The sequence below is a fragment of the Bremia lactucae genome, linkage group LG13 (genome assembly GCF_004359215.1).
Source record: "Bremia lactucae strain SF5 linkage group LG13, whole genome shotgun sequence".
Taxonomy (NCBI): Eukaryota; Oomycota; class Peronosporomycetes; order Peronosporales; family Peronosporaceae; genus Bremia; species Bremia lactucae.
Window position 1 is genome coordinate 3,226,805 of NC_090622.1, and position 11,776 is coordinate 3,238,580.

Sequence of the window (11,776 nt, forward strand, 5' to 3'; positions counted from 1 at the left end):
CTATCACGCGAAACGTGATGCGTATTGCCATTATCATCTATCATGTCCATGTTAGATGCTGGAATCATGGTCCTTGGACGGACTACTAAGTGCTACCAGGTGTAACGGGGTACTACTGACTTGTACTGCTTCAGTACAAGCCCACATCGCACTGCCTTAGTGCGAGTGGTACCTCACGTCATTTCACGTAGTGCAGATGAAGACTCTCTTTAAAACACTTGCTTTAAGAGGGTGAATTAAAATGGCTATTTAATATTTATTAAGATCTTCTTGTCTATCTACAATACTAACTTAATAATATAAACTAATACATTACATGTAATAAAGTCTTATCTGTCACTCTCTTTGCGCGCGTCCAGCGCTGTCTGGACCGCGGAGAAAGTAGAAATAATGGTCTTAATCTACCAATGGATAAGCTTTTAGAATATTATATTCTCCAAATATTATCTACCTTTCACGTAAGATATTAATAAACAACCTTTAAGTGTCAAATTCATGTAACGAAACACCCCGTTACACGCTAGGCACCGATATCGTTATTCTAAGGGTACCGACACTTCACATAAATTACTAAGCCAATCCTGTTTCCTTAACAAGCCCTAAAGACACGCCTTCCGCATATTCTTTTGCAAACTCGTCGAAATTTATCTGACCACTTAGACGAAGATTCGTGACGTACTTTTTCCACATATAACCGATGGCATCTTGATTCAAATCACCGTATATGTTTTTCAGCTGTTCAAGATAATCGTCGGTGGTGGGATTTTTCGCTGATAATGCCTTGGCATTGAGCATTTTTCTCAAGTCGCTTGCAAAGTCTGCCACTCTAATTGACTTTGAAGCCGCTTCAAGCAGTTTAACTCTCTTGTGCACTTCTAAACGTTGAGATAATAGTGAGACTATCTCGTAGGAAGTGTCGAGTTTTTCAGTCATGATTTTGTCATGCGACCAGACGCGATGGGCGTGGTCTAGCCACTCGACAAGTTGATGGGTATTGGAATCATCGTTAAGATTCTGTAACTCACGCAAGAGAGTATTCTTGTCCTTAGGCTTGTCAAATTCTCGGTTGAGCTTCGTAAGTGAAACGAATAAATGCGAACTTAAATCGGCTTTAGTGGATTTGAGCAAAGCCGTTAGGTCGTCCTCTGTCATGTGAAAATCTTTTCTCGCCACTTGCACAATATCGGACGAAATCGCCTTTTTGTCCACGTCTTGAAAATAACGGTCAAAGTCGTTCAATTTTCTCGAGTCCCAACGAGCGGATATATACTTGTCGAGGCAGAATTGGTTGAATTTGAGCATGTCCGATACTTTCGTCTTATCATCAATTCCGAAATTGCTAAGCTTCTTCTGAACCTTAGAGAGGGGCAATTCAGACGCCGCCCAACCAGCTAACACCTCCTTTTTCATGGTAGGATTCGAAAACATACGCTTTTCCAGTTGATTTAATTTGTATTTCAAAGCCGGGTCCAAATCAGGCACTTGCAAAAGTGCCACAAATTTGCTTATCTTCACATTCTGTTTTTTTAAGCGTCCTATGGCTTGCATGTATGAAGAATCGTCACTAGATTTGATACCACGCAGCAAATTAAAAAAGTCTTCAGGCTTATCGAAGTTCGACGATGCTCGCTGAAGGGACTTGGCTGATTCGTGGTCCGTAGCCAAAGAAGCCTTTGAGGGATTAGCATGTAGCAGATTTGATATAAATCCACTGAACGAAGCAGCGGTCAATCGCCTCCCTCCCGCGGTCGTGCCTTGTGTCAATTCTCCAGCGGACCTTAGTGCAATTTCCGAGGTAGACGGAAGCGGATCTCCAAGGTTCAAGCGGAGTACAATCCAAGCACAGAGCGCACCACAGAATAGACCGAGAGCAACGCACAAACGCATTTGTGACGAGTCGTGGGGGCTCTGCTGTATTGTCTAAAATAAATTGTGACTGCTTGCATCAAATAGCACAGTTATCTGTTTTCTTGAACAATCACGTCAGTGCGACTGTACTGCTTGTGTCCGTACGTGACAATTGCGGTGATGGTCGAAGTTCATAGACGACTTCCCGTCTTTACATAAGCGTGCAGAAGGGAGAGAAATCTACCAAGAGAAAATCGGTGATTCCGAGCCACAAACCGGTATCTTCTTTCAGTGACCCAGTTTCCGTCGATATGGCAACACTTTAAGCTTATCAAGGGATAATATGTCATTTGCTTGCTGTTATCTTTGGTCCAGATAGTGAGGCCATGTGCAGACGTCGCTCTGACAGGATGTAGGTGCACAGTGTACATCGTAAACTTGGTGCTTTTTGACCGTAGGCAGGCGCACAGTGCACATCTTAAAAGGACATCTCAAACAGTGCATTGTGGGTATACGGTCAAAGCGACGTCTGCACATATAATAAACAAGCAAACAACGCCATGTTTGTGATCGCAAGTGTCACAATTCGGATACTAGGTCATTGTAAAAAAATACCGGTAACATTTTCTAGTCAAACCGGCTCACTCCAGGTGCTCAGAAGATATCGGTAACGTTTCCTAGTTAAACCGACTCACTCCAGGTGCTCATTGGGGATCTGTGGTTAAAAAGCCTCCGACCTATACGACCCCAAATGGCGACGGAAGCTGAACTTACGTCGCAAATCGCCACTACGGGAGAATTGGTGCGCTCTTTAAAAGCAGCAAAGGATGCAAGCAAGGCTGAGGACATTAAGGAGGCTGTAGCGCAATTGCTGACGCTCAAGAAGCAATTTAAGGAAATCACGGGCAAGGACTACGGCCCGCCGCCCAAGTCCAAGAAAGATACGAAGGTGCTGAAAGAGCAGTTAACGCCGCAGGAGTCCACAACAAAGACGAAGAAGGAGCTTAATAAAGAACGAAAGAAAGCGCAGAAACTCGCGCTAAAATCCAATGGTCCCGACGAATCCCAAGGCGCTGCTGCTGTAGCTAGTCCTGCATTGGTATCGGGGGGCAAACACTCTTTAAAACCGGCCCATAACGCTGGTATCAAGCTTCCCACGCCCTCTTCCGAGAACGACGGCGTCATTGTCTTCTCCAGTGCCGGGGAGCTTCCCCGTGCGAGTTACATTGTGGCGCAGCTCGTCCATTATTCGCCAGGATTTACCAACTTTGGCCGTGACGCAACAGCTTCCGTTATTGTGCCAACTCTAATGCTCACAAACGGTCGTCAGCTATCGGGTGACGTGGCCATTGCACGGTATTTGGCACGCTTAAAGCCGGAATTGGGTCTCTACGGCATCGTCTCGACAGACACTTCGATGATCGAGTCTGCCTTTTCGTCTTCAGAGATTGATGCGTGGCTTGACTTTGCACTCACGCGCCTCAGTGTCCATGCACGAGACGACAGCGGGTTGCAACTCTTGAATCAAGTGCTACAGACCAAGACGTTCCTCGTCCAGCACGCGCTGTCATTAGCCGACATTGGTGTGTGGGCCCAGATGACGCTGTTGCAAAAGCAAGTGGACGTGACGCCTTTTACACACGTCACGCGGTGGATGGCGCACTTGGGCTCACATCAGACGCTGTTTGCATCGGTAGAGCGCACGCTAACGTCCATAAAGCCGCTTTGCGAGCCTGGAGACGGTCAGAATCCCGTGCTCAAGAACAAAGAGACGGGTACGTGTCCCCCGTTAAAAGATGCTGTCGATGGCCACGTGGTAACGCGGTTTCCTCCAGAACCGTCGGGGTTTCTGCACATTGGCCATTTAAAAGCGTGTATGTTGAATAATTACTACGCTCGGCAGTACCATGGGAAGTTAATTCTTCGGTTTGACGATACAAATCCAAGCAAAGAAAAAAATGAGTACGAGCAGAGCATTGTTGCAGATTTAAAACGAGTCCAGATTGAGCCCGACGTGGTGACGTATACGTCCAATTACTTTGATGCGATTGCAGACTTTGCGCGCCAAATGATTACGGAAGGGCACGCGTATATGGACAATACATCGCAAAAGCAGATGCGAGAAGAACGGATGGACGGCATTGAGTCCACGTGTCGAAACCAGACACCGGCAGCGAACCTCGTGTTGTTTAATCAAATGCTTCAGAATGCTTCGGAAGCCCAAGGGTATTGTCTGCGTGGAAAGATTGACATGCAAGCCAAGAACAAGACCATGCGGGATCCCGTATTCTTCCGTCGCAATGCCACGCCGCACCATCGCACGGGGACCAAATACCACGCGTATCCAACGTACGACTTGGCGTGTCCAATTGTCGATTCCCTTGAGGGAGTGACCCACGCACTCCGCACAACCGAGTACAACGATCGGGATTTTCAATACCAATGGGTACTTGACACGCTGCGGTTGCGCAAGGTGATTATCCAGGCGTTTGCTCGCATGAATTTCGTCTACTCGGTGCTATCGAAGCGCAAACTCCAGTGGTTTGTCGACAATCACCACATTGAAGGGTGGACCGATCCTCGCTTCCCAACGATTCAAGGTGTGCTTCGTCGCGGCGTGCAAGTCGAAGCTTTGCGGGACTTTATCTTGAGCCAAGGCGCTTCGCGTCGTATCACGGATATGGAATGGGACAAGTTCTGGACGCTGAATAAACGCGTGCTGGACCCGATAGCTCCGCGGTACTTTGCAATCGCGACGGAAACGTCCGTGCCATTGACGTTGATAAATGTCTCGAGCCACGTTGTGGGGATTCCCGTAGCGCGTCATCCCAAGGATCCGTTTATGGGCGAGAAGATGGTGCGATTTTGCAACAAGTTGCTGGTGGAGCGTGATGATGTCATGCAATTTGTCGAAGGTGAGGAAGTGACGTTAATGCGTCATGGCAATATGATTGTCAAGAAGGTGCACAAGGCTGTGGACGGCACGATTACGCGTGTCGAAGCGGAGAATTATCCCCAAGGCGATTTTAAAAAGACCAAGCTCAAAATCACGTGGCTCTCGGATGTGTCGGATCTTGTTCCGTTAACGTTAGTGGAATTTGATCACTTGCTCAATAAACCCAAATTGGAAGAAGGCGATAATTTTCAAGACTTTTTGACCGAAACGACCCGAGCGGAAATGCATGCAATGGGAGACCATGAGTTACGCAATGTGAAGCAGGGACAGGTTGTGCAGCTCGAACGTCGGGGCTACTTTCGCGTGGACGTGCCGTATATTTCGGATGACAAGCCAGTTGTGCTCTTTATGGTACCCGATGGCAAGGTCAAAGCCATGTCCACGCTGTCGACCAAGCTTGCTCATAGATAAGTGCCACGTGGAAGTAGCTTTTGACAGTTCAAGACACTTAACGGAGGCTCTTAGGAATTCATGACCTCTTTCAAGAAAGTGAAGCAGGTAATTACTAGTGTAGCTGCGTGCTGAAATACTTTAGTTTTAAGTTTCCTGTCACAACTATTTTCTTCTTGACTGCGCGTGATTGCCTCATTTATTACATTGTCGTTGCCAATATTCAGCTGACTGACGAGTAGCTCTTGCATGGTGGTCGGTATGTGGCGATAGCTAGCGTGCCATTTCTGCATAACGTGTCAAGAGCCATCCCGTTGACAACGTTTTAAATTGTGATAAATCGACTATACAGTGTATACCTTTATCATTGAAGACATTTGTGGGGATGACTCTGTACTTTTTTGCGCTGAATTGCTTCTTTACGTTGCATTTTATCACTAGAAAAGAACAGCTATCCACGCAGCACGCATTTGACGAGTCGAGGCGGCGTTATCTCTACGGACGCAAGGCAAAATTCAATTAAGGCCTTTTTGGCCAAGTACGTGCAGACTCAACAAACAAGTTCATAAGGAAACTCATTTTCTTGAGTCAATTTTAGCAGCGACTTTTACCATCTACAAAGGTCACGAATGAAGGTGCATCTTTGATCTCAAACCTTTTTACGCTTCAGCTTATCGAGCTGAAAAGTGAATTCATGTAAATTTTACAAAAACCAATTATCTTGCAGCGAGCATCTTTCGCAACGTCAACGCAGCTCCATAACAAGAGCCGAGCGAGACAAAAACAATTGAGGGGTCCCAGGTCCCATTATTTTTTGTATCTTATTTAGCAATTGGGTTACGAGACGATGTCACTTCCATTCACATTGTGTAGGACAACGCCTTGGTTAGACACACTGGAAGAGTTTTAAGGACAATAGTAAGCAACAGGAAATTCAAAAGCTTCACCGTACAAATCGTGAGTCGAAATGTAGGTACATTGCCGCAGCGACTTTGCTAGTGAATTTTGTTAGAAACATTGCTTTTATTGTTAAATGGAAATCGATTGATGAACGTGATAAGTATAATGAAGGCTACTGACACGAGATGAACATCTTGTCCAGATACGTGCGTATCATCACGTCTTATGATCTTACGATAGCGCTTTTCGCCATAAAGCTACCTAACTACTTGTGCTGGCATTTTTCGTGTGCAGCGCAACCTTTCGCCATTTCCGTTCAGCGCAGCAACAGAAGCGTCAGTGTGAGCAATCACAACTGAACTCCTTGCTGTTACGTCTATAACGGCTTAACGAGCGCTACGGTGGCAGTTGTAATTATGTAATGCCACTGAACAGGTAATCAATCCGTAACACAATTAGTGACTGAAAAGTAAAAAAAAAAAGGGTTTCGAGTCCATTTTACATGTCATCATTAACGTCTGTCTATCTAATGCTTTGCTGTCACTTTTTAAAAGCGGCGTGACGTTTTTTTACAAGGGCGAAACGGAACATGATTGCGCAGCTGAACTTCTCTGATCAACATAAAGTTGCTGAACAGGAGATTCATCGATTCGCTGTGCGACGAGAAAAGCCATTGGGTGCATGTATTATTAGCGGCTCACTTGTTAAAGCTGATTGCTAAACAGGTCCGTTGGTGTCGACTATTGGGAACATTTAGCAGCGAGGATTACAATCCTCAACTTGTATTTATTTTACGACTCCGAAGAATGTGCGTGAGACAATTACCCCATGCACACAAGAAAATTTAGCGACTCGATTCAGCACAGTAGTAGTAAGGTCTTAGCGATTCAACGAGAAGAGTAGCACTTGACTTCCTGTTCAGTTTTATACCCTTTCGAGCCCAAAAACGCAGTGAAAGGCAACGCATGTCGCATGGTCCGCCCTGATGCCGGAGGGAACAGTTAATAGATCAGCGTCCGGTGCGTCTGAAACGGTCTTACTGATAGAAGAACTCGCCGCCGCAGCTAAATGACCGCACTACGAAGTAGAGCTACATCGTGTGCAATTACGGCTAAAATACATGCAGGTTCTTAAAGTGAGGGACATGAGGTGCAACAATGGGCTTCGTTTTAAGGTCGAACTATCGGTTCCCTTCACGTCTCTAGTGTCAAGACACGAAGTCTGACCCACTGACTCCATCCAGGCCAGGCGCTTGTAAAAAGGACGCGTGCAACCGATGACGTATGTCAAGTAGAATATTCCTCGCATGGCAACGCCTCTTAAGCCTGTTTGGCCATTCAGATAGACAGGCAGGGGGCTTCCAGGCACTTCTCGGTGAACTCAAGAGATCCTTATTCACATCTTCATTTCCCCACTCACGCCCACGAGTACAGCCCCCCCCTCTACATCACAAAGATGATGACTTTTCGCACGTTCCTACCTCTTTCACAGCCGAGCTATATCGATATGCCCCAACTGCTTGGGCTCAAGTCGATTCAACAATCAAAGCCCGTGAACAAGTGCTCTCTAGACTTTATTCTCTCCAGCAATAAGGTCCTTACGCCGCCAAAATTGCTGCCCTCATTCCCGTGGACATCGCCTCAGCGCGGGTCATCAAACAAGACATTTGCTCCCATCGTGGCACCACCCACAGGTCCTAGCAAGATTGCAAAGCGCCGCCGTCTACAAAAAACTAGTGCGACGAATGGCCGTGCAAAAGTATCCGGTCAATCTGAAGTTATGCTTCAGAATGGCGCCATTGTGAAAAAGGGCAGTAAGTATTGCATGGTTGAGGGCTGCACGAGCCGCGCAAAGCACGCACGTCGCTGCTGGCGCCACGGCGGCTCGGTCAAGTGCAAAGTCCAGGACTGCGCCAATCGCGCCAAGACCAAGGGGGTCTGCTGGTCACATGGCGGCGGCACGCTCTGCTCGTTCCAAGGCTGCACGACTATATCCGTTTCGAACGGTGTTTGCTGGGCCCATGGAGGCGGCAAACGCTGCGCAATCGACGGTTGTGCCCGCCCTGCCTACGAGCGAACCAATCACCTCTGCACCCTCCACTTTGAGGAACAACAGCTCGTGGCACCTGTACCAAAATTTGCTGAGGAGATCAAATTTTAAGCGAAAACCCTGTCACACGTCAAGTCATACATAGCTCCCTCTTCATTGGGGCTCAAAACAAGGCTTTTTCACCTAAACTTTAGAATATCACGAAAATTGTGTACGCCAATTGTATTAAATTCAACTTTGTTTCGCATTGTTAACCTGAAAGTCATAGCATCTAACAGCGCAATAACTAGCAGGCGTGTATGCCTTGCTTCCATCTGATAATCGTGTCCATCATATGCTACCCGCAACCCGATCAATCACTCGCTCGTCGACGCAGATAAGCTGTATACATTTCGTTGAACAACGGATGAAAAAAGGTCATCCACTCGTCGTATATAATACGCTTATTCTTGGTCTCGGGAGCCGGATCGGGACCAAGATCCTCCCCGCCACGAAACTCGTGCCAGTCGCAACCCAGAAATTGACACAGATTTCGATATCCCCAGCGAAATTTCAGCTTGGGGAAAATCTCCACCACTGTCGTCCCCGGACGTGTCCAAAGGACATTTACGAGACCAGCCCCATGCATGCCGACGATCATATCGCTCTCAATCGTGGTTGTAATTTGATCATACAGAGTCAAGTTCGCATACTCGACAGACCGAATTAAGACGTTCAAACTCTTGTACTGAATCCGCATTAATGCCAAAATTTCATCCTCATTCACCCACATTCGTTGCAATGTGCGCCCGCGAATAGGCCGACGCGTAATGACCGTCACAATCATTGGGCGGCGGCTCGTATCCGCTAACTCGCGTTCCATCTCTGGGGTCACGTTTAATGCTACAAGCGACTGAGCCCGAAAGGATTTGATGAGTGCAGAATCATGACACGGTTCGTCGTTATTTAAATGCTCCATCAAGGGCCCCCGTGACTCATACGGGGCAATCACGACACTGCCACGAAAGTGCACGCGCTTACCCATAAGCGAAGTGCCTTTAATAATAGGAAAATTGGGAGCTAATAATTGTTGATGCAACGCATCGATGGGTGATGGGAATCCACCGTCAAAATGAATGACACGAGTCTTTGTGACATCCCACCCAAGAACTTGAAGCATAATCCACGAGTTAAAAGCGACCGAGATCTGAAAGAATGGATTATGATCGTCACGGCGCGTAATTAGCACTACTGGATCTTCAAACACGATTAGTTTGTTTGGATCCGGCGGTTGCAAGGGATCTTTTACAAAATCCCACAACGACCGTCTGCTCTTTGCTGCTCTCGATGGCAAACAAAACGTCTCTGTTGCGTTGCCTCTTTTTGGCAATGCCTCCAAGTGCAGCTGCCAGATTTGCTTTGCCCAGCGCTTTTTTAAATTGGTGATGGATAGAAAATAATTGGCAAGCTCGTCACAGGCGCAATTGACGATTATTGGATTGTATCTGAATAGAGGATTGTGATCACCGCCGTCCTGCGCGACACTTTCAATCGGTTTGTGTATTTGAACACCGTATAGATCTAGCATGAGATTCTGAAACGTGGCAGTTTTAATGCCACCTTTTGCTTCATACATCGTGATTTTCGTCGCCTTTTTGGCACTCATTGGCGCCTGATGGACGCTGTCCCAGCCGCCATCACCACAGAATGTCCTGGCGGACTTGTTCACCGCAGCTAGAATACCCACGTCTCGTTGAGCATAGCAGAGACTCCTGGTTTTGACGTCGCTGTAATTGTACGGGCGCTCATGTTGCATCACAACTGTGGACACAGTCTTGTCGATGGTGGCTGTACCCAAGTCCAGAAATTGGACAATTAACGACAGCGAAACCGCTAAAGACAGAAACACCAAGAGCAACGGCACCAAAGAGTGACGCTTTTTCCCACCGGCGGTGGATGTAGTGGCTTCATTCGTCGAGGGCATCGCCACGGCTTTAGGCTTTTTTACGAATGAACGATACATGGTCTGGGAGCAATCAGGAAATGCATCCGTCTCGCAAGAAATGTGGTACACACGAAGCTGACGAAATTTTTGCGTGAGTTTCTTATCAGCTTATTTCGTATTTTTTCTTAGGATATTAATCGATGAAATTCAGCCGCAGATAAAAATGTTTATTCTTGTCGTTTACAGCTCCACCGTATAACGTCAATGTGAAGAAGCGGTGTCGACTTTATCCATATCGTAAATATTATCGAGATGACTGTGCCATCATTGTAACGGGGCACTACGACTTGTACTGTTTCAGTACAAGTCCACTTCACACTGCTTCAGTTGTGAGTGGTGCTTTCCGTTAGATAACGTACACTGTACGTATAGAGGAAGACTTCTCTTAAGACAAGTCAACTTAAGAGGATAAAATGAAAACTGTATTAATATAGTTAAGTGTCTCTTAATCTATCTTTGTAAATGTTGACTTAACTATAAACTAATACTAAACATGTAAATGAATTCTTATCTATCTTATCTTGTAACTCTCTTTGATTACTTCTACAGCTGATTAGTCTGCGGAATAAATAGACATAATGGTCTATACCTATTTATGGATAAGAATTCAGGAAATGACTATATAAAGTAATATCCTCCAACTATTATCTACCCTTTAGATAATATATTAATTAACAACCTTAAAGTGTTAATTTCATGTAACGATACACCCCGTTACATCACCCCTCCCTTAAACGACAATCACTCTGAATGTCATTAGGTGGAGTGGTCGCTAAATGACCACTTAATTTTTAAAATGTTTTTGATTGGTCAGATCCATCATTTTAAATTCCATCGCATGAAGGAACAATTCATGCGGGGTGATGATAGTGTTGAACCTTCGGCTGCGGTTCGTGCAGCCGCGGGTGACGCATTGTTATCTCTTGCGGTAGACGTTCCGTCTACCGTAGTGTCTTCCACTCGCACAACACTTGGTGTTGCGAGTGCACGTGGTGATTCACCACGTGAATACGACCCCTCTTTGGAGGTCGATTACGAGTGCGAGTCGGATGAAGTGCCGCCTCGGGGAGACTGGAACAGTCGCCTGATATCCGTCAGGCGGCTGACTATGAGCCTTCGAATGAGAGGGCTCATTCTGATAGACGAGTAAACAGTCTATTTGGATCCGACGATGAGGATGATCCCTCATCGCCCGTACGATCTCCCGTACGGTCTCCCATACGGTCACCTGCACGTGTCTCTGTGCAAGGTGACGACGATGGCGTAAGCCATCGTAAGAAAAGTCCTTGTGGTACCCCTGCTTCAGTGGGCACCACTCTGGGGAGTGAAGACAGTAAAATGTCTCATCTCGCCCCTGAAAAGAAGCCGTGGCTTTTGCCAGAATTGCTCATCAATAGCTTGTCTGGAGAAACTACTCCTCACAATAAATATCCCTTATTTATTGCGACAAAGCTACATGGCCTTGATCCCAGCGCGAAGAACTTTCGCGCTGAGGAAGATTTCTATCTCGATGCTTTTCTAAAGCATCGATGGTTTAGTGGCAATAATAAGCGAGATAAAGTCTCGCTTATGCAAGCTTGGAGTGCGTTCATTCGCAATGTTAAAGACATTGGACGCGAAGCTTGGCTTCAAAAACTTAACGCGAATCG

At 46.4% G+C, this 11,776-nt stretch overlaps 4 protein-coding genes across 4 annotated transcripts; 2 read left to right on the forward strand and 2 right to left on the reverse strand.

Annotated features, from left to right (window-relative positions):
* Positions 1 to 570: 570 nt before the first annotated feature.
* On the reverse strand, positions 571 to 1,887 carry CCR75_005585 (uncharacterized protein; the record flags this gene model as incomplete). The annotated part of the gene is made up of 1 exon (XM_067963665.1): positions 571 to 1,887. One exon carries the CDS (start codon positions 1,885 to 1,887, stop codon positions 571 to 573), a length of 1,317 nt encoding a protein of 438 aa, XP_067823341.1.
* A 712-nt stretch (positions 1,888 to 2,599) lies between these two features.
* On the forward strand, positions 2,600 to 5,215 carry CCR75_005584 (uncharacterized protein; the record flags this gene model as incomplete). The annotated part of the gene is made up of 1 exon (XM_067963664.1): positions 2,600 to 5,215. The coding sequence occupies one exon, from the start codon at positions 2,600 to 2,602 to the stop codon at positions 5,213 to 5,215; it is 2,616 nt and encodes an 871-aa protein (XP_067823342.1).
* A 2,334-nt stretch (positions 5,216 to 7,549) lies between these two features.
* On the forward strand, positions 7,550 to 8,254 carry CCR75_005583 (uncharacterized protein; the record flags this gene model as incomplete). The annotated part of the gene is made up of 1 exon (XM_067963663.1): positions 7,550 to 8,254. One exon carries the CDS (start codon positions 7,550 to 7,552, stop codon positions 8,252 to 8,254), a length of 705 nt encoding a protein of 234 aa, XP_067823344.1.
* Positions 8,255 to 8,495: 241 nt separating this feature from the next.
* CCR75_005582 (uncharacterized protein) lies at positions 8,496 to 10,145 on the reverse strand (the record flags this gene model as incomplete). The annotated part of the gene is made up of 1 exon (XM_067963662.1): positions 8,496 to 10,145. One exon carries the CDS (start codon positions 10,143 to 10,145, stop codon positions 8,496 to 8,498), a length of 1,650 nt encoding a protein of 549 aa, XP_067823345.1.
* Positions 10,146 to 11,776: the final 1,631 nt, after the last annotated feature.